The following is a 24,468-nucleotide window of genomic DNA, read 5'->3' on the forward strand; positions in this document are numbered from 1 at the left end:
ATGTAAAGAATCTATGAAACTGTGATTTGCCAAAAATACTAATGTTTTATTTGTTCGTATATTATGACGCAATCTCCCTGCAGAAATCGTAGAGTACTTTTTATAAATATGTAAAAATGTTTGTCTTTATTCCTTGCGATGTTTTCTTTTTTTACACCCGAAAGACTTACCAATAAGTGATTATATATGTATAAGTTTTCGAAGAAACATGGTACAAGGTAATCGGCTTATACATGATCCCATGCTGACTTGTACAGTACTTTATACCATGGGAAAAGTTTTCAGTGACCTTTCTCAACGTCTAGAATATAGATTATTTTCTGCTGATGCTGAGAAAGTGACATGAGAACAGTATCGCTGTAGGTTGTCCGAGAGAATGCAGCATACATGGGGGGTGGTGGAAGGGGTGTCACTTTTACAATACACTCAAGTGTCTGCCTGTCATACTAATAAACAACGTCTTTGCAGGAGTTTCGGGGCTGTGGTCTTCCCTAAATGAGAGCCTGCTATCAGAACTATACGCCTAAAAGTGTTATATATATATCTAAGGTTTACGACTGTTTCTAATGGTGTACAAAGTCAGAAAGGTAAAACTAATTGCAGGATTCAAAAGAGGGAACATTTCTGGACGTTTACTGAAAATTAGAGCCAATTTCAAATAATAACATGGATGTAAGGAAGATACATATGTACCCAATATGGCCTCGTTATATATTTTGTTCCTTCACATCAAAATATGCAACAGAAATTGTAAAGAACGTACAACTATGTTGTTTTTATAGGTGATAAGTAGAGCCCGGAAGTTTGGCAAATTTTCCGGATATACGTTTCTTATGTTGTTTCGAATGTTTTGGAAGCCTTTTCATTTTGCCTATTTTGCCTATTTGGGACCCCACTGCCTATTTTTAATTATGCCTTTTTATTGCCTTTTTCAATGAAATTTGACATTTTTTTTAAAAAAAATGTGTATATATATATTATTTTTCTCCCAAAAAACGTTGTTGGCATTTATTTTTCTTCCGTTTATTATCTGAATAATTTTCGCCTTATTTAAGTAATATTGAACTCACGCATGTTTCAACATTGCTGAAGGAGAAAAGTGTGAGAAAAAAGTATTTCATGCTGAGTCAGGATATTGCCGTTCGGTTAACATTTCTTGTGCATGATTGACTGCTGAAGTGGACAGGTTGATTTCGAACACAAAGAAAATATTTCTGAAATCTCCCTCTCGAACCCGAAAATTTCAGGAAGTTGCGATTGAGCTTAGTTTACCTCAGCAACCAGTCTTGACGAGATAGGGAACCTACCAGGATATCAGCAGCTATATATTATGCTAACAACCTTCAAAAAATCAGTGAGGTGATCGATGCTCTTCCAGAAAATGAAGCGGCTTCAATTCGTGAAGTGAAAAAACTCCTGTGCTATTCAAGTTTACTTTTGCACATTATGGTGCATTGCCAGACACAATTACAATTATAGCATCCATGAAAATCTTCGAGGAATCTATGCAGCAGATGATGGAAGTGCCAGGAGAAAAGGGGTGAGCTGTTGCGCAAAAGTGCTAACGGGTAGTGAGTGCAAATGAGGACTTGAAACAATTGAAAACAATTTGTGATATTCTAAAAGGTGAAAATGCTGTTACCAAAATGAGTCCAGCTACATTAGCTTGTTATATGTATGCTCCAATAACTTCTGTCGAAGTAGAAAGATCATTTTCTATTATGAAAAACATTCTCTCTGACAGACGACTATCAATGAATGTTTAGAACTTAAAAAGCACCTTGTAGTTATGTGCAATCAAGACGGAGAAAATTGAAATGCTCTTCCCAATTTAGATTTTAACATTTTGCCAGAAATTATAGATAAAAGTAAGCGACTTCTAAATGTGCCTTTTTTCGGTTTATTTTGCCTTTTTTTTCATTTTTAGTGCCTATTTACCATATTATAAATGCCTTTTTGCCTGCCTATTTTAACGAAAATAAATGCCTGAACTTCCGGGCTCTAGTGATAAGTATATTGGTACACTTACATTTTATTTACATCCTATGAGATTTGCACAAAGAAATGACATTGTTTACAAACCAATAAATAAGGGAGTGATATGTCACAATTTGTTACCAGAAGACCATGGATTACATATCACAATCTGGGCAAATGGAATTTTCCCTCCTTTATCATCGTTAGTGAGATCCACACACTCTACGTGAACATAAGTGTAACATATGCCACATTTGCACATGTCCTTCACGATATATTCCTACGTAGGCCGTATTGAGTCCACCTTACATAGTTTTTTTTTCCATAAAGTCCAAACTAAGTACATTGATAGAGATATAACAGTATGGTATAGTGAGAACACATTTCTTCAAATTTACATGAGAAGCAACTTACGGAATTGAGTTTCTGTAGACTTTAGGAAGCTCGTGGAAGTGTTTTCTCCCTTCGTTCAACTTATTCGGCCGGTAAAACATGTATTTTTCGACATTAATGTATCTCCGATGCACGATAACTCTTGCCACCATTACCTTCGACTACGTGAATCAAATGTTCCGTGCGTTCGATTATGTAACCCCCTGTTAGTGTAGCAACCACGCGGTAGTTTTACAAGATGACGTGTGAGCGGTTTTTTATTTATTTAATTTCTGTTTGCCTAACCTAACTGAACCTAACCTAACCTTCCGTGATTGGTTTGTGGATCAATTTTCGCTTAAAAACCTTTTGTGAATAGTTTGTGCGGCATTTTTCGGTTCATAAGTTTGGAAACACTGCATATCAGCTGACGATAGACAACGTGAGTCAAGATTTGCCCGTCATATTGTGTGTAACGAAAGCGAATTAGCAAAGAACAATAAATACTTGTAATGTGAAAAATTACGATTTTTTCAGTGAAAAAAAGCAAAATCCCGCGTTCAAAAATGTTCCACTATGCAGAACAGGTAAGTCCAAATGTAAATAATTAGGAAATAAACGAGTGAAATGTGTTTTCACTATGCCATACTGTTACCCAACTATCACTTAGAAGATGTAGTAAGTAATAACTTACCTATGCAATATTAGATCACGTGGAACACAATCACGAGGTCCAGCTATTTCGCTTCTTTGTATTAAAGTTACTGTACTACAGGTACAGACAGCCAACTTGTTCAATCAAGTCATTCGAACAGTCTAATTGACATACTAACGTCATCTGTTGAATTAACCATGTAACTACTTGAAAACAGCAAATAGACCATATTGGGTCCAGGTACCTTACAAGAAGGGCCTGTTCTGCACAACTAAATTTTGGCCAGTCCTGTACATATTAATATAGTATAGCAGTCCTGCATCAATTTGGAATAGGGGCTGCTCAGACCAGATGGAAGACTGTTTTAACATTGTTGCAAAGGTGTCAGAGAGCGCCTGTGGCCTAAGATTGGTTTGGTTGTAATTACTAATTATAGTGGTAATGCTCTTTCAAGTGACTTCTGTGGCTTTTTATGAATATAGCAATTTGCAAAGCTGGCGTTTGATCCAATGTTGTCACTTTTGTCTGTTTGTACCAAATCTCAATAGAATATATCATAAATGTTGGGTTTCTTGAATTGAGGCTCAGGCACACCACTCCAGAAATCCATAATTTCAACTGAAAATTACAAATTCAACAATACTTTTAGGGGAAAATCATTAGTCTGACACTGAATTGTGTAAAGTGTACACTTATGTATTTTAATTTCCTGACGGGATCAGTGATATAGGCGTGTTTCTCCTACGTCACAAACTACTGCATTGTGGTTCGAGCAGCCATGTTTGAGGTCAGTTCTTGTAAACGGAATTCCAGCAGGCGAGCGGGAGATAGTAACACACACATTCGTGATTTAAAACAAACTTGTAGTTGGTGCAGATGTAACAAATGCTACGTAATGGCTATTCCCTTGCAAACATGGCGGCTGTGCGCATCCTGACGTAACATGAAACCCTCCTATAGACAGGACTTGGTACATATTGATTCAGGGGAGCTGCGGTTAGTATCATCACAGAGAGAGAGGGTAAAATAAAGACTTGATATTTCTCTCTTTGATGTAATCTGTGGGCCGTGGTTGGCAGAACAGAAATCTACTAGCAGTCCATTACTATTGCTAGTCAGTGCCATTTATTGTCAAAATATTTCATGATTATTCGAATTAAAGTTTAAAATAGATTATGTACAATTGTTTTGCAATCCTGATATCAGAATATCATGGTTCAGTCAGCTGTGTGTTTACCCATGGTTGGCCTCACTTTATAAGGGCGTGACACACTTGATATGAGTATACTCGGTTACAATATGCAAGTTACAATTGTTCACTGCGTAATTCAACCTCAGTGACTTATATTTGACGTCACAATGTTTGCAGAAATATAATTTCTTATCAAAGAAGTTGTCAGAAATCTCGCTTGTATCGTTTCAGAGAAAAAATTAATGTAATTTGGTGCCATTGACCTAGGACCCAGTTTGAACTTGTTTGGGCAATAGCTTAAAATTTCCCAGAATGGTGTAGATAATTGCTGACAAGATTAAAGAAGAAATTCAGATAAGTGTAAAGTCTGGTATCAACTGCAACTACATGAACATCTGGTAAAAATTATTGTAAGATTCTAAATTACAAAAATATAAATGTAACAACGAACTTTTTGGGTAAAAAACAACTAAAAACCAAGCTCGTGGCGTAAAACCTTTATCAGGGCCAACAAAGTAGCTTTTTCATTGTGTTACACGTGGTCAGCTCATCGAGTCCCATCGCCGCTGTTTTCTGGCTTTCGAGACCGGAACCCGCTACTTGTTCTTTTCAAATAGCTCCATAATTACCGTCAATGCTCTCACCAAGGGAGAGTCCTGTTAAGTTTAGCTGTTCCAAGAAACATACTTTGTAAACGAAATGGATCAACCTAGGAATACGAATCTTGGGCCCGAGAACCGGAATGTTTCCAATAATGATCTAAGCACGTTTTCTGCTCGTAATTAATGTTCTACTTGGTGTTATTATTTCATATTTATAGCGCTAATTGTTTCGGAGATATTGCAGCATTAAAAAGGTGTTGATTGTAATTGTAATTTGTTCTTGTTCTGTTGACTACATTGTAGATATTTCTATCTGCAGCAGTATAGAGCACGTCATTTGTTACATATAACATTAGCATGATTTCAGTACAAATACATCCACTTGATTACTTATTTGGGATGCAGTATAATTAAAGTTACAAGTATATATTATTACATATCGGTTTGATTACATACATGGCATATAGCAGTTATGGTTACAAATATATATATTACATACCCTTGATAACATATTTGGGATGTAGATCAGCATAATTGAGTTACAAATGTATATTACATCCACTAGATTACATATATGGGATGCAGATCAGCATAATTGAGTTACAAATATATATTACATACCCTTGATTACACATTTGGGATATAGATCAGCATAATTGAGTTTCAAATATATATTACATCCACTAGATTACATATATGGGATGCATATCAGATTAATTAAGGTTTCATACATGTTGATATATTGTGTCCAATTGATTATGTACATGGGTGAGACAGAGAAAGTAGTTTTAGATATTCTGTAGAAATTCTTCTATGGTAATTGCTTGATCCCCATAAACAGACGGATGCCCAAATCAAAATCTTTGTCGCGTTCAAGTAGCATTGACTAGAGTTTCATCTGCAGAAATATTTTTAGATATTCGCATTAAAAGAAGATATTTAACCTAAAAAGAGATGGAAGGGAAGAGGTTACACGATACTGAACTGAACAATCTGTTGTACACTCACCGGCAATAAAAATGGGACATCTAGGTCCTGAAATACTGGCTTCACAATGAGTTATGTGTGTTGCCTAACTCTAAGGCGATGAACCGACTTCAATAGTATTTTTTCAATAGAAAATTCTGCCATCACCGTTCAGTTAGTATTTTCTCCCTTTTATATTCCTGTTTATCTCTCTCCTTATCTCATCATTCCTCTGTTTATCTTCTTATGTTTCTCTGTCTCGTTCTCTGATGCTTTCTATATTTCTTCCTCTGTTTTTTACACCCCCACACACACTGTATACAGGGTGTCTCAAAAGTGATAGCGCAAACTGACAAAGTTGAAAGAACGCGATAATAGAAGCAAAAAAGTTTCAGTAAACATGGGTCTGCAAACGAGCCGTTTTCGAGATAATCGCGAATGTGTGGTTACAAGCCGCCACTGACTTCATTGTTTGTAAACGTCGTCCTACTTGGTAAAATGTACTCTTCGTTGCTGTAAGGTTCCATTTGCACTACGCAGTACAGTACAACTGACATGACTCCCACAGTACGATTAGACTGCGTACTGATTGTATCCATACAACGTCACCTCTCTGAAATGTTCTATTTTGTAAACAAAACAAGGAGTAAAGCACTCGGTGTTTACAAAATGCAATTAGTGACGGCTTCTAACCATACATTCGCACACATTATTAGCATTTTACCAACTAGGACGACGTTTACAAACAATGAAGTCAGTGGCGGCTTGTAACCACACATTTGCAATTATCTCGAAAACTGCTATAGTTTGCAAACCCATGTTTACCGAGACTTTTTTTCTTCTATTATCATGTGCTTTCACCTGTGTCAGTTTGCGCTATTACTTATGAGACATCCTGTATATATATATATATATATATATATATATATATATATATATATATATATATATATATATATAAAATATAATTTCTCTGTGTGTGTGTGAGAGTGTGTTATTCTGAAAATTTCTCGTGTAGAAGATTTGGATGGATAGGAATGGGTTCAATACTATTTCACGGGAAGTGGCTAGAACCAACCCTTGGTTTTCCGTTGATGACGCCCCTGTATCACAGCACTGGCTGATGATAGGGCGATTCGTTGTTTGCAAACAAAGAAGTTCGTGCAGATACCTAAAGGGGAAAGACTGCATTTTTCCTACCTCCTACACACCAGCAAAACATGCTCTTGCAACTAATTGTATGGTCTTGACACGTGATCACCCACTCATGGAGTCGCTGCCTCGCTTCAACATGTGAAGCATGTGCTCTTTTGTTCATGCCGTCTGAAGAGAATATAATGTTGTTAAAATATATTTGATGAACGAAAATGTAGATTTATGCATGGTATCGGGTTCTTTGTTCTGATGTACACCACCGAACAAGCATGGTGACTTCATTGAAGATTTGTGTAGGAAAACAGTGGTGCACATTGAGTGTCAGTCGAACATTTCGACTTTCACAGGTTCGAGTTCTGGTATGTCCTGGATGTTTCTCTGTAAGTGTTCTCTTCAGGGTTCGACCCCCGCGACAACGCTCTACGACAACAGGGGTTCCGTTTTCGAATCCCTGTCTGGACATGTGTGTGTGTGTCCATGAATTTCATCATGTCATCACTCATCCTCATCTTCGCGATTAGCCAAAAGTGGCAGAAATCCGAAGTAAAATAAGTCAAATCAATGAATTATCTTCATGGGTTTATCCAGAACTTTTTATCTGGGGGGAGGGGTATGGAAATGTAAATTTTGAGCCAAAATGACTAAAATTTGGGCCTTTGTGGAAAAATTTATGGGTGTTGAGGAAATTTGGGTGGGTGTTGATAAATCGCTGTTCACTCATCAATGTCATCTAACCAGCATTCATTCTCATTGTCATGACTAGCCAGTGCTCGAAGTGGATTTGGGGATGTAGGTGTTTGCATGAGTCTTGGGACTAGCTGGGGGATGCTCCCACTATAATGTGCTTCTGGTCAGGACCAGGTCTGGCGTCGTTGACGTGCACACCAATGCATTTATTTCTGTTGTACAGTCCGTTGAAAAAATACCGTTGACTTAAAATGATTCAAACACAACCTGAAAGTGGCAGTTCTTTTTCTTTTTTTTGGTCAGAATCAAGCGGCAATACATGATGTAATGTTTCTGTTCAAAGATAGGATGTTCGTTGCAGGAATTTCAGCGTGTTTTTCAATAGGTCCGTAACATCGGCAAGTTACACTTAACAGTACTAATCGTGATACGGACGTCGTTCGTAGCCGAACAATGTCCGGGCCTAAACTGACACTGAAATGTGTGCCCCAATCTTTGTGCGGCCTCCGTTGCCGAGAAAGCCCCTCTGATTTGAAGATTAAACGCATTGCTGGCATTGACCTCGTGTTTCAAGGCAAAGGAAGATTGTTTTTTCTTCCTCCTTTCTTTCTGTGCACTTGAGCACGAGCTTGCACATTCGGCATCGCTGCGCGGGAAAACAAGAATCTTCGCTTGTCCTTGCATATTCACTAAACCGAAGAATCCGGTTCTCAAACTAGCAGCTGCACGAACATTCAGTGGCGTACGTACACGGGGCCAACGGGTTTAGTGGGATCCATGAGTATTGCCGTGCAAATTGTCCATGACTATTTTAATTAATTTTTATCTTACATCCTATGTGTTTTTAAGCGATATATTTTTATGTATGCTGGTGCAGAAGTTGTCAACAGCTTCTTTTGAGTTTTCTTTTAATTCTTGAAGCTCTTATTGGGCCAAATAAAGTTAAAAAAACATGGTGATGGACAATTTGCACGGTAATGCTCATGGATCCCACTGTAAATTCTCCTTCCTAGCGTTTGGTTACTTTTTGAAAGTAAATGAGATACAGTTCCTTTACTCGAAAAAGTAACTTGTTCTCTATTAAATGTAACACAAGTATTTTTACTGTTACTTTAAAAAGCCAAAACGTTTGCTGGATCTATTCTTCGGATTTCTGTCAATACGTTATTTTGAATAATTTGAAAATTGACTAGCGTTTATTTTACGTTCCTCGTAAAAAGCACAATGAAAAAATAAAAAATTGCACCACTTGTTTTCCTATGTGGGGGGGGGGGGTGTCGTGGCAAGTGTCCCCCGCTGGATACGCCAATGTTTGTGCCCTTTCTATTGCTTATCGTAAGACAACAACGGTTACTGTATGTTTGCTATTGTGTTTTCAGATATACTGAACACTGCGAACTGTGCTAATTGTTGTGATATTCTGGAAATAACGTTACTTCTTTCCACTTGTTATCTTGGTAACAGTGACGGGTAAAAGATTCCTTTCATCTTTTAGGATTATCGGCTGCTAAGAACTCGCTCTGTTCAATTGTGATAGAGAATAATTTATTACATCCCATTCTACACTACAACCTGACTTGGCAACAATAGTTAATAAAAGGTTGCTTTTAAATTTCAGTTCTGAACACTAAGAACCTTGATAAATTGTTGTGATGTTATAATACGAAGTGTATTGTGCCCCATTCTACAGCTATACTTTGCAGCAATAGCTCATAACCATTCTGCAACAGACCAACCTCACAGAGCCGAGACAACAGCAGGCTGTTTCCACTTAAGATATCATGGCATAGTGCTGATATTTTACACGTATTAAAGTGTTATCACACAAAAATAAAAAGTTTACATAGATTAGATAGACGTTAAATTTGAACTTGGTAATAGGAATTTGATCAAGTTTTCAGTGCTATTAGTTCGATAGCTCTTTTTGTGTATCAGTGTGTGTTCTTAGAATGTAAATATAGCGTTTCTAAATTACATCTAAAAGTTAGCTATCATAAGATTTAATGTCCACTGTTCTAAGGTACTTATAAAACCAAGGGCGCCTGCAGGGAAAGAGTTAATGAAAAATTCGAATGGTGAAATTGTAGCGAAGTAAGCTACAGCAACTATTATTATTATTATTATTATTATTATTATTATTATTAAGTAGGGTTACATTTAAGCTTAGTCTATTTTACGCTTCTTATCTAACTGTAAAAAGCAGCTTTTTTGTCCTACATGAATTAATATTACATATCCAGTTATGCAAATTCTACATAAATGCACAGAATATAGAAGTTACAAATGTATGTAATTAAAAAAAACACATTTACCTAATCAATTTGAATATATATATATATATCTTATTTTGCAATAATATTCCATCTGTCAGATAGATTGTTCTGCAAAAGGCAATAACAAAGTAAACATATTGAGAGATTTCTGTTTTATTTTCCACGCAGCTTTTTTTTCCTTCCTTGTGAAAACAGAGAGATCCACCCTGGTATTGTGCAGCAAATTATACATACATAATTAATTTTTCATGTAAACAAGTAACAAGTAACAGCACAAGTATAGTATTACAATAATTTGTGGATAACTTTGAAAATGATGTGTACAAATTTGGTTAGAAAATTAATATGTGCTATGTATACACATTAGCACTTCTTTCGGTTCTTTTGAAATTTTGTTTTTAACTATTGTACCTAATCAATATTGTTCAGTAGTTTTGAACGGTTTTAAGTTTTTTTGGAACCTACTTCAGGACTTTTCAAGCCTAATTTAAGATTTTTAGAACCTATTTTAGGATTTTTAGAGCCTTCTTGAGGAGCCTAAAAGCACACTTTTTAGAACCTAAGAATCAGAGGTCAACTGATAGCATATATACAAATATGCACACTCAAAAGTCTACCTCCCAAAACGAAATCACAACGCCCCCCTCCCCTCAAAGCAAAAAGCTTAATTCACACAGTGAAGAGTATTGTATATTGTGCCCCATTCTACAACTTTACTTCTCAACAATAGCTGATAATGGGTTTATCTTGTCTTTCAGGTCTATTGACGGCTATAAACTGTGCCAGCGTTAGATGGGCCATGAGAATTCAAAGTGTCTTCACTGCAGCCAAACTTTCTGCTTTGTTAGCAATCATTATCGCTGGGGCTGTGTACATGTCTTCAGGTACGTGTACCACCATGAGGGACTCTGTAATGTTTTGCGTGTGGAAAACTAATCTCGATGAAGCAACATTTTAAGTAATTATGTTTTCAAGTCATTAGCTATCTCTACGGACGTAAGATGTTTACATAATGTCTTTCTTGAAATGTCGTGGTATGAGTAATGTTCCAATTGGAGTAAATGAGGAGAGAGTATTTGGATTATCAATAGATACTTCAGAAGCAAATACCGGTACAAATTGTTTCAAATCTCATATAGCAACAAGTTTTTAATATTTCATGCATAGTAACTCATAGAAGTTCCATCCATTTTCTTAAAATATTTCATGTTAGTAGTACAATTATTACTATTATGAAATAAGTGAATAACCGGTAATTTCTGACTTGATATATGATATAGATTGTTGAAGCCAGAGTGAACAGACAATTAATGGTTTTTGATCCCACAAGATTATCTCCTCCTTGTTAGGAGATTAGTAATGTCATGTAAAGGGGGTTATTTTCAACTTCATACCCTCCTCACGTACAGTAAGTTCCAAAAGGTTTGCCCAACTATTGTGAAGATACAACAGACGAGAGAAACATCTATACAAAAATAAGACCGGTAATGCATCGTCGTTTTCGAACAACTCAGGTGGTAAAGTGTGGACTGCAACAAATTCAGCAATAGCGAAGATACATAATTTTTTGGTGTTTGTTTCCATGTGTGTACGCACATGTTTATAACAAAGTTGAATTAGCAAGGTACATCAGTCGTACACCATCGTACGATATCGATTTCCTTGGTATGTTATGAAAAATAGCACTATTGATAATATTGATTTGCTACTGCAATCAATAAAAAGATATTCACAGTTAATTGAGCATTAATGTCTATTGGTGTATTGCATGTGTGTACAGGCCCGTTGATTAGGATTGATGAATGGTTAACGGTTGGTAGATTTTAACCGGATGGATTGTCTTTCTACTTTTGTCAGTAGCAGTAATCGGGTGCTAAAACTTGAAGAGGTTGGGGGGAGAGGGAGGGCAAGGGCAGTTTACTTTTTCTTGGAAGATAAGGTTTAGCATTAAGAGGCCATTAGTGCTGGGGTAAAATTTGTTAAAAAGTGCAGGTCAGATGCCCCACGCCCCCTGATTGCCCCCACTGACTGGCTATTTTACGTCTACACTGTAAAAAGTTGACTAGCGAAATGACTATATAGGACCGCCAATTTCCGCTGTCATCCAACTACCATAAAAATGATCATGACAGTTTTTAAAGTATTAACGGGTACTACAGACTAAACGATACAGTTTTAAAAAAAATAATTTATGGTGCACACAGCTGTTATTTATAATTAGTATGTATCTATCTTTATGCATTAAAAATATTTGATTTAAATTTGAAAGTTCCTTCGTGTAGTTAAGCCTATACGTGTATAGGGGAAAAGACATAACTCTACCGGCTTCTCGCCAAAAAAGTAGATATTTCCTTCCCGATCCCGTTCAGACCAAAATGTTTCCGTCCCGCACACCCCTAGTTATTAAGTAATAGAAACGACAGTCAACATGATTTGTGAAAACATTCTGTCGTTTTCTTCGTTGAGCATGGCAGTTCATTGCTGAAACTGGCAGCTTGTAAATTGCAGAAAACATTACTTGTAATAAAATATCGCCACAATTTTCACCCTTCGAATTAAATCAATTTTTGGCAACCAGTCTGTGAGATGCATAAACCAGAGGGAATTCCCCCTCAATCCCCCTTCACATACATGTTCACCAATACCCTCCTTTTAAAAAAAATGATTTTCAATTAATGGAAGGTTTGTCTCCTCCCTTCCTCCGCTAGCGATACCAATGACCATGAAATACCGCTTTACAAAGTTTCTTTTCAAGCTCGAATTGTCTCAGGAGTTGGTCTGACTTCAAATCGAGTCTTGGCATTCTAAGGCTCAAAGGAACTAGTCTGGCAAGGCCCGTAAAAGGTTGTAAGAAATACCACGAGCAGCTTCCATCGTACGTACGCACCTGACGTCTGTGCGTTGAGGCCAAGAAAGCATCACCCAGTTGTTAATTTTGTCTCTCCTCGCGAGGAAACTGGCAGTCGTCCATCTCGTACGGTGAGTGGAGACGTCTTGAGAAGGACCTAAACGGCCGGATGCAGATATTGTCGGAGTGCCAAAAGCCTAAGAGCAATGGCAGCTTATGTCTTGAATCATCGAGCTTTCCTAGACAACTGTAATAGGAGATTTCCTTCATCGGCGGTGAGCTGAGCTGTACAGTGCCATGTCTAGAAAGATTGGTGGAGATTCCCCTTTTTGACCAGCTTTCATAAGAAGACTACGTACGTGAAATACTTAATTTTTTTTAGTACATTTATAGTCCATTAGTATTTTAAAGACATTTTTAACATTGAATGCATTTTAGTATGTTCCAGTTTTCCAAATGTCAATATCAGTTACATATATCACAGTAAATACTCATGCTCGTGCACTCCGGTACAGCAAGGCCAGCAGTGCTGGTCCACAGCATTCATTACAGTAATAGCTTCTCATTATTTCCCTGTTACCTCAACAGAATCCACCTGTAAGCCTCCAAGGTTCGTCCTTTTCCGATACGGGGCCATCCACACCCTCTTGTGGCGTGTTGACAAAACATCTGCGACACATCAGCCTGGCCAGCCTGTAGGGTCCGAAACATAAACAGACAACCTTGAAGCACCCAATGAGAGGCTACTTTACATGGAGAACAACTTTGTTTTTTAATTGGTAAGGGATGAAAGAAAGTCGGATGCCATTGGTGAAGTCTGTTGATGTACTCAGTGTTGCGAACTGCACGATTAAGTGTCACTGTATACTGCCAGCGTTGTGGCATATCAATCAAGCAAGTAACAATTATTATATTTTTAAATATACTGTAAAGTTTCAACGCTACTGTTGAAGGATTGTTTACTTGAGGCTCTTTTTCTATAATTCAGGTGGATACGCCACACTGTGCATCCGCCTATGAATAAAGTGGTTGTAAAAGTAATTTACAGTAAATGAATTAATTACATTTCAAAAAAAGTATAGGAACTGCAACTGTAATTTTTAAGAAGTAACTTCCCAAAGACTGATAGTAATCAATTGAAAATTGACACACTAAGTCTCAGTGGGAACAGTAAATAACGAGGCTGCAGATTACCGAATATGTTCCAACCCTCCCTTGACCATCCCACCAAAAAAAGCAAAGTCTCCTACTGAGAGTGGGTTCTAATCGATGAACTAACCGGGAAGTCAGATTCAGATTTTGTAATTGAGCTAGATAAGGCGCCCTTTGTTGGTTTTGACATCTCGTAGCTTGCGAATGACGTCAAACGTTTTGCTGTGAATAAAAACAGCTAAGGCGAAAATCTAGGAAGCGTCTATTTAAGTTTTGCGATTCAACCCGGCAAGAGCTTGCCAGTAAGGGACATGAAGTATTTTGTGGCTTAATAATCTCTGCAAATATGACACAGTTTTATATTTTTTAGAAATAGGAAGATATACGTTGATTTTATTTTACTATATCCATACCTTCAAAAGCTTGAAAAGAGCTTGTTAGAACGGCATACTTTTAAAAAATACTGCAGTCAAAGTTTTAGTGTAGAGCAGGATTGACATTAACTTTTAACTCACAGTCTAACATCCTAAACCCGAGGGCTTATCGCTGCAATCCATATTTTGAACTGCGAGCTGTTTTACTCTTTTCAATTTCTGAAGCATTTGTTGTGACTTGACATGGTTATAGAAACTATTCTAAAGCAGTTTTCAATTATTATTGTTTAGTTAAAGAAACCCTTACGTAATTTATACAAAGGAGAAGAAAAATCGGTCAAAAAAATTTCAATGGTTTCTTTATACTTTTGAAATTTCCAATTCTTAAAAGTCTACATTTTTATGTTATCAGAAGAGAGTAATATGTAATATTTTGCTGAAATTGAAAATGAGTTATGAGCCATTTGAAACAACGTAACAAAAAACGCACGTATCTACTGTCTGTCAGACCGCTCTCCGAAAATAAAATTTAAAAAAATGATGAATATAGATTATGCAGTTCAGTATCATATCAACGTCTTCGCTCTACTGTTGTTTCATCTCTTTTAGGTACAAAAGCTCATCATGCAATGGACAACGTTTCACATCCATACAAAACTGCAGGCATAATTACTATCTTGTATAGACTAACCTTTAGATTCTTAGATATTAGACGAGAGGATAAAAGTTACGTAGACCAGGCTTATATAGAAAAATATTCGCAAGCTAAAGTATAAAGAAAGGTGCTGTAAAAAAGCTCAACATGGAAGGTAAACGAAGGAAGATTGCTTACATGACTCTAGATGACAGACTGGAAACAACGGTAAAAAAATATGAAGAAAGTGGTGATATTGTCACTTCTTTGAAAACAATATCTCATCTCCAAAAACTTTGAAGAGTTCCTGTGTACGTTGACTTATGAGAGTAGAAAATTTAAATAAATAAATATTAGTGACGGAGGTTAATTTGAGCTCAAAGTAAAACTGACGAAGCCATAGCTGATTTTAAATACGCCTATATGCAATACATATTGCATGTAGCCAGTCCAAACCCTGTGAAAAGTGTGATGGGAATCAACGGTCATTGCCTCAGGGGAGAGAGGGTGGACTGGTGGCGACTGTCACTATTGGCGGTTGACAGGACACCCTACCCTTCATGTTGACGCCTATGGAATATATATATATATATATATATATATATATATACACACACACACACTCTACACTAAAAACGCACAGTATTATAGTAACTTGACGCCTAAAACGATTCCTAGGGAACGTTTGGAAGAGAAAAACATTTCTATTTCATCTGGCTTTACCTGTGTCCGTTATACTTAAGGAAACCAACCACAAAGTAGAATTGTATACAAGCAAGAGGTTTGCAATATCACCTACGTAAAACAGTAAAATATCCCGCAACACCATACGGTGAACGTTTTACACCTCAATTATATAAGCCTTGTGAGGTTATGTTAGGCCTACGCTTACAGGCATCAATGTTCGGTTGACTGTGACGGGACATTGTGGCTTTAGACGGAAGCATTTCCTTTAACATTTTTGCTAGCATAAATGCTATGTAAATGCTTCCAAAAACCTTATATCAGACAGTACTTTACACGGAAGCATTTCACGTCACATTTCGGTCGCTTTCTGCGATTACAATGTATAATATATACAGCACGAAAGGCACGTGGAGTTGGACCATTTATGGTGAGTGAACGTTGTTTACAATTGAAACAACTAAAATATTCCTCCATACGTGTACTGTGTACGTTATAAACTATGTATTTAAGCAGTGCCATTGATTTTGTACGTAAAACCTTTTTATAAGAAACGTTATTCCTCTCGGTTGAATAGTTATCGTATTTTAAAAATGTGAAGTGATACATTGTTTACATCTCACGCGGCAGCCATTACAGCTGCACACGTGACCTAGAGGTTGCTTCTGATTGGTTACGCAACGAAGAAAGAAGAATGCTAAGAAAATGCTTTCGTCTAAAGCTGACCTTAGTATTTATGTCTTCTCTGCTTTTTTCGTCCTGTCTGGTTGCGCGTGCAAAAACCTGGCTTCCCATGGCTCCAGGGATAAAGCGGTTGATCTGTTTGATGATGCAACTACAAGTTCCAACTTCGTCATGTTAAACAACTTCCCTCTTCGCAGCTGAACTCAGATGATGAATTGGTTCCATCCACGAGAATTAAACTCAGTTAATCTCGATTAACAATTTTAATCCAAAGAGAACTATGATGCAATGATGCACCTGGGATAAATAATGAGTGCAGATCTTAAACATTGGTATTTAATTTTAAAAATTTATGTTTGTGCTGTATTATAGGTCCCTGTATTGTAGTTTGCCATCACTATTAACTGCATAGTTCTTAACTCCAAGAGAGATTTCAGACCGAAATATAAATTTTATATAAAATGGTAAGTATCATATTGCTAAATGTTGCACCTTATAAGATCCTGTCGAAATAAATTCGAAAGAATTTTAACACCATTAAGCCTTGTTTCCATGATATAAAAAACTCAATATGCTGACCAAGGCAGAAATTTATTTTATATTAAAACATAAATTAAACGTAACGTTTCAACATTCTAGCAGAGTCTTCTTCAGACTCTGTACCAAGTACAAATGAAACAAGGTACAAAACAGGAAGGTATATATACACAAAAATCACTCCCCTCCAGACACAAGACTATTAGAAAGTTGTTTTTTCTGGAACATTCCAGCAGGTGGGCTTCCCTTGTCAACTGTACTTTCACCTGACAGGCGATTTAGCTATTTAGCTAAAAATATCTTCCTGTTTTGTACCTTGTGAACTTGGTGCAGAGTCTGAAGAAGACCTTGCTAGAAGGTTGAAACGTTACGTTTAGTTTATGTTTTATAATAAAATAAATTTCTGCCTTGGTCAGCATATTGAGTTTTTCGAAAGAATTTCTGGGTTTTACATGCTATTTAACGAAGTTATTGAATTTTGATGTTTTAGTAAAATTAGCTTCGATCTCTGTCACCTTTTAAATTTCCTCCAACGCATTGTTTTCATGGTATATCATGATTTAAGGGGTGGTATATGTTACTTTGGGTGGTGTGTCTTAATAAGTCACAAGGTAAAGCAAATCTTAGTTTGGACGAAATATCCCAATACTCTACATTTGAGTTCAGTTCGAGTCTCGGTCTCGAAAGGTCCACTCTCGTTCTCGTCTCGATTTATAAACAATGGTCTCGTGTTGATCTTCGAGGAGAGACTGAAATTTGTCAATATCATTACTTTCTATTTCTTTATGTTTTTAAGTGTAAAGATTGTTGGTAGTACCTCAATTTCAGTCTTAAAATCTTAAAGTGGGTACCTGGAGGAAACTGTCGGGGGTAATGGGGTTCAGGGGCGTGGTGCTGATCACATCACCCCCACATCCGGCCGTGATCAAGAAAGTGTGTGGCCCTAACTCCACACCCCCTATATGCATTCATGGTGTGGTGCAAAGAACGGGGTACCACTTTACTCTTTACGCAAGGGCACAATTGGCAAGTTGTAGCATACATTGCAATTACGGAGATGAACCAACTCAAAAAGTCTGGGAGGAGATTCATTGTATGTCGCTTGCTTTGAAGACGCTGTGAAACTGTTAAAGAAACACAATGTTGTAGGGAACTCGGTCAGATTCTTGGCCGTAGCTTATTTCTGCAAGGATTGCGGGCAGGGGGGAGGGGGAGGGGGTCTGGGAGGGAAAGAGGCCAAGAACCCGATGGAAGCCTTCCAAGTGCAAAACTCGAGCAGAAGGTCTAAGAATCAAGAAGCAACATATTATGTCACTCCTTGAAGACACACGTGCGTTCGGACTCATAAGAGGTTGCCACCTTTTATTTCGCACGTGCTGACGTCATTCGCCAATTGTACTGCACTAGAGTCGCACGTGTCGAATGCGAACTTGCTTGATATCACGAACTGATCACGAATTGTTTCAATTGGCCACTTATAATTGTCTTTTCCTCCGTTACCGAAGCATGTCTTGCCGACCAATTAGACAGTTCCAAAGGGTAATGCAACGTTAATTGTGGTATATAACCGGTCTTGATAAGAATTTTTGCGTGCGTGTGTTAGTCAAGTAACATGCTAGGGCCATTCAGAAAGTAAACAACGTTTCACCATACAATATTTATTGATAATATTGTAGAAACAGAATATAGCCTACATGTTTGGCCACATACTTTTATCTAACTAACTAACTCTCTAGCCTTCTTAAACCCGAAGGTTCATGGCTGCAGCAACACAGGCCTTCCATCTGTCCCTATCTTGAGCAAGATCTATATACTCTTTTCCATCCCTACAGATTTCCTTTGGGTCCATCTCAACGTTGTTCCTCCGTCTTCGTTTTGGCCCTTCCTTCAGGTCTCTTACCATCAGGTTTCCCAACAAGAATCCTGTAAACTCCTCTTTCCTCTCTCATTCGTGCCACATGGCCTGCCCACCTAAGTCTTCTTGATTTAATTATTCTAATAATATCTGGACATGAATACAAATTATGTAGTTCTAAATTATGTAACCTTCTCCACTCACCTGTCTCCTCATCCCTTTTAGGTCCAAAGATTTTCCTAAGTATCTTATTTTCAAATACTCTCTATTTATGTTCCTCTTTCAATGTAAGGGACCAAGTTTCACACCCATATAATACTACAGGCAAAATTACTGTTTTGTATATTTTAACTTTTAGTTTCTTAGATATTAAACGAGAAGTTTATAAAGAGTGAAGTAACATGCATTTTTTGAATTAAGCCCACTTTTTATTTCCTCTTTAATATAATTTTTACTTGTTAATATTACTCCTAAGTATTTGAATTTGGAAACTGGTTCAAACGAGTTGTTATCAATAATTAGATTTTGATTATTTAATCTACACCATCAGTGCATATATCTTTTACATAAGTACATAATCACTTTTGATGAAAGTACATTAATCTGGTAACATACTTTTATCTACTATAGCTATTGTCTAATCTTATGGCGGGCGCTCTATATGCTGGTAAGGGAAGTGGTGAGCGAGGAAGCGACCAATCCAGCGTGGTAAGGAACGCAGCAGCCTGTAGAACGAGCTGCCCGCAGCACCTTCTCCCATGACGTCATAACTCTCGGCGCCACCGCTGTTGTCTGGTTGGTCTGCTGCGTATTCCCCGCTTCCCTTGCCAGCATGAGGGCCGCCCACCGTAAGACTAGACAAGGCTATAGTCGCCTTTGACATCGCAGCATTTGTACCTCGACACCAGTTTAACATTACACATCTTTTGTGAAAGTTTACATCATGTTGATTTAAATCAGATGAGTTTTGCAAGTAGAGGCCAGCATAGTCTGCCTTTTACCTACCCACTGCCCGCTTGCACGCGATAACAGGTTTACCTGCTCGCCTGCCCACGGCAACGAGTCGACTTGCATCTCTATCCGGGTTCTTGGTCTTCAAGGCGCTCTGCGCTTACAAGGTACCTGGGCATTCAACAAGACCCGGGCGCCTGCAAAACCTGCTGGAAGGAAACAGCCCTCCGGCAGCGTGTCGCTCCAGGTGTTTCATCACCACGTGGACGGCTGCAGCCAGTGTTGCCTACTTACGTAGCTACTAAATCCTACGAAGTCCTAGGAGGAGCTTCTTCTCCAAGGACAATTTATATACTTAGCGATTTCAGTTCAGCGTAAGCAGTTTTTATTTTATTGCCAGGAAATGCACGCAATATTACAGTTTCATTTATCTAAATGAATGATCGAGCAAACAAAAATCTCCTCACTGAAAACTAATTGTTTTTCATTGCATGGTGCCTTAACCAGGCACGCAGTGGCGCAACCACAGGGGGCAGGGTGCATTGCTCACAACCTTGGACGGAAATTGTCTAGCGGAGGGGTCAGGGTGGGGGTCAAACATTAAAGTACAAGTCTCATCAAGTTCAATGCCGTAGCAAAGGGGTAGCGGGAGTCGGCCCTGAGCGCCGAACGATCTAAGTGAGAAAAGTTTTAAAACAGAGAATGCTATGGCGGACTGTGATATTATTTGCTATTAATGTTGGTTTGTTACGAGTTGGATGAATTAATTATGTAATACGTCGCTCCATGTGAAAAGAAAATATTGTAGATGGAAATTTTACATGCCATATGTATGTACATTCGGAATACATTTATCATGCACTTTCTTTCTTTCAAAAATAGTTTGTGTGCTTGTTTTCCATTATTATCTAATGCGAAATTGACGTGTTGAAAAAAATATTTCTAATCCTCTGTTTCAACATAAATGCGTGAGAACCGACTTCTACCCCCTTTTTGCGTGATTTATGAGGATAATAATGCCTTTCATGCTACTTTATTACTATTATTGTGATTGTTGTTGTTGTTACGTTTATCCAAGTACTTGCCCTTCCCCCCCAAACGAGGGTAACGGCAATGCCCCTGGCTGGCTACGGCCCTGGTGTTCGCAGTAGAACAGTGTGTTGTTTGACTCGCGACCTCAGCGTCGAACGTGACATGTTTCAGTCCTGCCCTATATCACTATATATACGTATATTGGTTATTTACGACATATACTTATGGATCCTGTGCCACGGAAAACCTATTTCAATGTGTGTGTGTGGGGGGGGGGGGGGGTAGCAACATTCGTAAATCTCATTTCATTGGTGATGTGTCTTACGAAGCTTTGAGTTCGCTTTAGTAAGTAGTGAAAATCTATTGCAGTTGGCAACACTTCAGAACGGTGTGGGCCCGGTGCAGTTTCTGCTCGAAGCAACTACGTCATGCAGAGGGAGGGGTCTGCAGTTGATGGAAAGAACGAACTGAGACCTACTAGGTATCCTAAGACTGCGGGTACCCGGCGGGTCTACAATGCCTGCCAGGAACGATCTGGGCAGGTGGGCATACAAGCTGCTCAAGCGAGGGTGTTGCGCAGGTTGCATGGCATTTCAGGAGCGATGTCTCGCGAACGGGTCTGCTCCAGGTCTTGTGCAGGCCTCTGTTTGCAAGTCACTTTAAATTATTTATTGAATAATGTACATAAGGATTTTGTAGATATCATAATCACTTTTGATGAAAGTACATTAATCTGGTAATAATTTAATAGTGTTTATTAGGCTTTAGGAAAGGAAAATAAATATTTGTAGTGATGGGGTAAAGCTCATACGAAAGAAAAAAAGTAATATGCAAACTGTAAACATACTTAAATTTATCTTGATATAAAATTCAATAATTGTTATGGGCAAAAATAGCAAACATTTTGTGTAGAATAATATACAAAATACTAATCATGTTAAACTGTAAATTGTGCCACCATTAAGCTGTAAATAAACATGGCAGATGATATTTTGCAAACTATAATTTAAAAAATTGCCAAAATTCAGTTACAAAGTCTATTAAAAATATTTTAAGTTACAATTATATAGTACCTACATCCAGAATGATTTATTTTCAGTGAAAGAAAAGTTACTGAAATTATTATAGTTTCATTAACACACTCAAGCAACGGAAAAATGTATAGTTACATATATTTTTTTTATTTGCTTTAATCAAACTGTTCAATTATTTTACAGGGTTGTAAAATAGAAAGAGCCTTTCTACAAAAAACAACAACATAAATCTATATATGGTGCCAAAAACCACACAAGCAATTTTAAGCGTTTTTTTTAAAAAACATCAACAATCGATTTAAATAAAAATCATGATTTTTATCCACTCTGGTTTGCATTCACAAGCAACACATAACAACACTAAACACATACGTACCCATTTATCACTCATCAATTTAGAAAACTACACAAAAGCGAATATAATTTTTTCTTCAGCACAATACATCCAACAGTATAAAAGCAAATGCTGCACACAGAACCCGAAATGTGTCGATTGACACATGTAGGTTGACTCCAATGATACATCAACGTGCATAAACTGCACATCAGGTGTGCCCATCCCCCCCCCCCCCAAGACCAATGACGCACTCCCCCTCGAAAGTATAGAACCTTCGCCCCTCCCTCCTTTATGACGAATTATTTACTCAAATTATTTTGGTCAGACAAAATTTACGGAACAATATAATAAATTCATATTTAAGCAATATATGTTTACTTTAGGTACTTGAGGCTCACTTTCATATTTGCTAACATAAAACGTACAAAACAGTTCAGGCTCACTGTCATTGTTAGCGTACTGAACTTTATTCTTAGCATTTTGTCAGCTTCACTAACCTTGTATTAATGCGAACAGCACGCTCCCCCCAACCAAACCGATTCTAAAGGCATAAGAGGTGGCGTTTCATTTCAACCCTATCGCCGCGATAACCACAGGTAGGTAGAAAAACTGTACATAAAACCATAACTAAAAATTAATAACAAGACAATCAAACGAAACGATCCCTCCATTCTTGTGTGAAGATATACGAGGGTCACTATTTATATTTTGAGCCTTGGCAACGCTGATTGAAGTTAGTCACGATTTGACGTTTGCACGGAATCGTCTGGCATTATTGACCATAACGTACTTCAAATGTTTTGTCAATAGCTTGATTTCTGTTGTTTATGTTGCCTTGGAGATTGCGCGACAACAATAAAATGGAATTAACTCGTGAACATTTTCGTGCGATGATTTTTTTACGATTTTCGACGTGGATTATCAAGACAAGAGTGCATCGATCAACTTACTTCCACATTTGGCGATGAAGCCCCATCCTTTGCCACTGTGAAACGCTGGTATAACGAATTTAATCGTGGCCGCCATTCGCTCACCGACGAGATTCGCGAAGGTCGTCCAAAATCAGTTGTTGTTCAATAAAACATTGATGCTGTGCAAAACCTAATACTGCAAGATCGTCATGTGACATACTGTGAGATTGAGGCAACCATAGGCATTAGTTCCACCAGCATATATAAAATATTACATGATCATTTAGCTGTGAGAAAGGTATGTTCTCGTTGGATCCCACACAATTTGACAAAAACTCAAAAAGACGCTCGCGTCAATTGGTGCAAACAAATGCTCAATAAATACAATCGTGGTGCTTCAAAAGACGTATATAAGATTGTAACAGATGACGAATCATGGATATGAGCCGGAACGTAAACAGCAGTCGACTGTATGGGTGTTTCAAGATGAACCCAATCCAACAAAAGTTGTTCGCGCTCGAAGCACATCGAAACAAATGGTCGCCTGTTTTTTCGGGAAAACTGGTCATGTGGCAACTGTGCCTTTAGAGGAACGTAGAACGGTCAACTCTGAATGGTACACAACAATTTGTTTGCCAGAGGTCTTCGGTCAAATACGGAAAACAAACAAAAGCCGTCGGATCAAGACAATGCCAGCTGTCACACATCTCGTCTAACAACCGACTTTATGAACAGTCAAAAAATCGAATTGATGGGTCATCCGCCGTACAGTCCTGATTTGGCACCCAATGACTTCTTGTACCCGAATGTCAAGAATAAATTGCGTGGACAACGATTTTCGTCGGCGGAAGACGCCGTTGATGCGTTCAAAAACCATATTATAGAGGTGTCTCAAGAAGATTGGAAAAACTGCTTTGACAAATGGTTCGAACGAATGCAAAAGTGTATTGACCATAAAGGAGAATACTTCGAAAAACAATAAAGCAGTTTTCAATGCCAAATTCCTGTTTTTTCATTGTTAGGCTCAAAATATAAATAGTGACCTCGTATAGAATTGGTATAAATATTTGTCCCCCCAAAAAATTCCCATGGCGCGCCTATGGGCACCCCTGCTGCACATGATGCACTTTTGGGTGTGTCAAAATACACACACAAATGCATAAAAAGATACGTTTATCAGCTTCAGTTCTGTGTGATGCACTAAAATTCATCAGACACTATCTTCCCAAAGATAACAAAAGATAAGATAAAGATAACACACTTAACTGTGTCAATGGATGCATTAAAAGTGCATCAACCTTAATTTCATGCATTTAGAGTTATGTGTGTCATAATCACGGGAGATAGAGAGGTGCCACGTTCCGACTACATGAATCTGATCTCGATAACATGTTACTTCTATTATACAGTGTAGTCCAAAAGTATGGAGACACCTGAATAAAAGTTGATTACATGTAGAGCAACAATAAGCATACCGTTGAACTCTTAAGAAAATTTCATTTCAATTGAGGCGTCACAAGCTATGGTTTCTATTTAAATTTTGAAGTTGAATTCAA

At 37.7% G+C, this 24,468-nt stretch overlaps 1 protein-coding gene across 1 annotated transcript in view; it reads left to right on the forward strand.

Moving 5' to 3' along the window:
* The window catches only part of JhI-21 (Juvenile hormone Inducible-21), a 102,972-nt gene that overhangs the window by 19,475 nt on the left and 59,029 nt on the right, over positions 1–24,468 (forward strand). Inside the window, exon 2 of the mRNA XM_083138448.1 lies at positions 10,638–10,763. Within this exon, the coding sequence (XP_082994574.1) occupies positions 10,638–10,763 (126 nt within the window). The remainder of the gene's footprint in view (positions 1–10,637; positions 10,764–24,468) is intronic.

The sequence above is a fragment of the Lepisma saccharinum genome, chromosome 17 (genome assembly GCF_977018435.1).
Source record: "Lepisma saccharinum chromosome 17, izLepSacc3.1, whole genome shotgun sequence".
NCBI lineage: Eukaryota > Metazoa > Arthropoda > Insecta > Zygentoma > Lepismatidae > Lepisma > Lepisma saccharinum.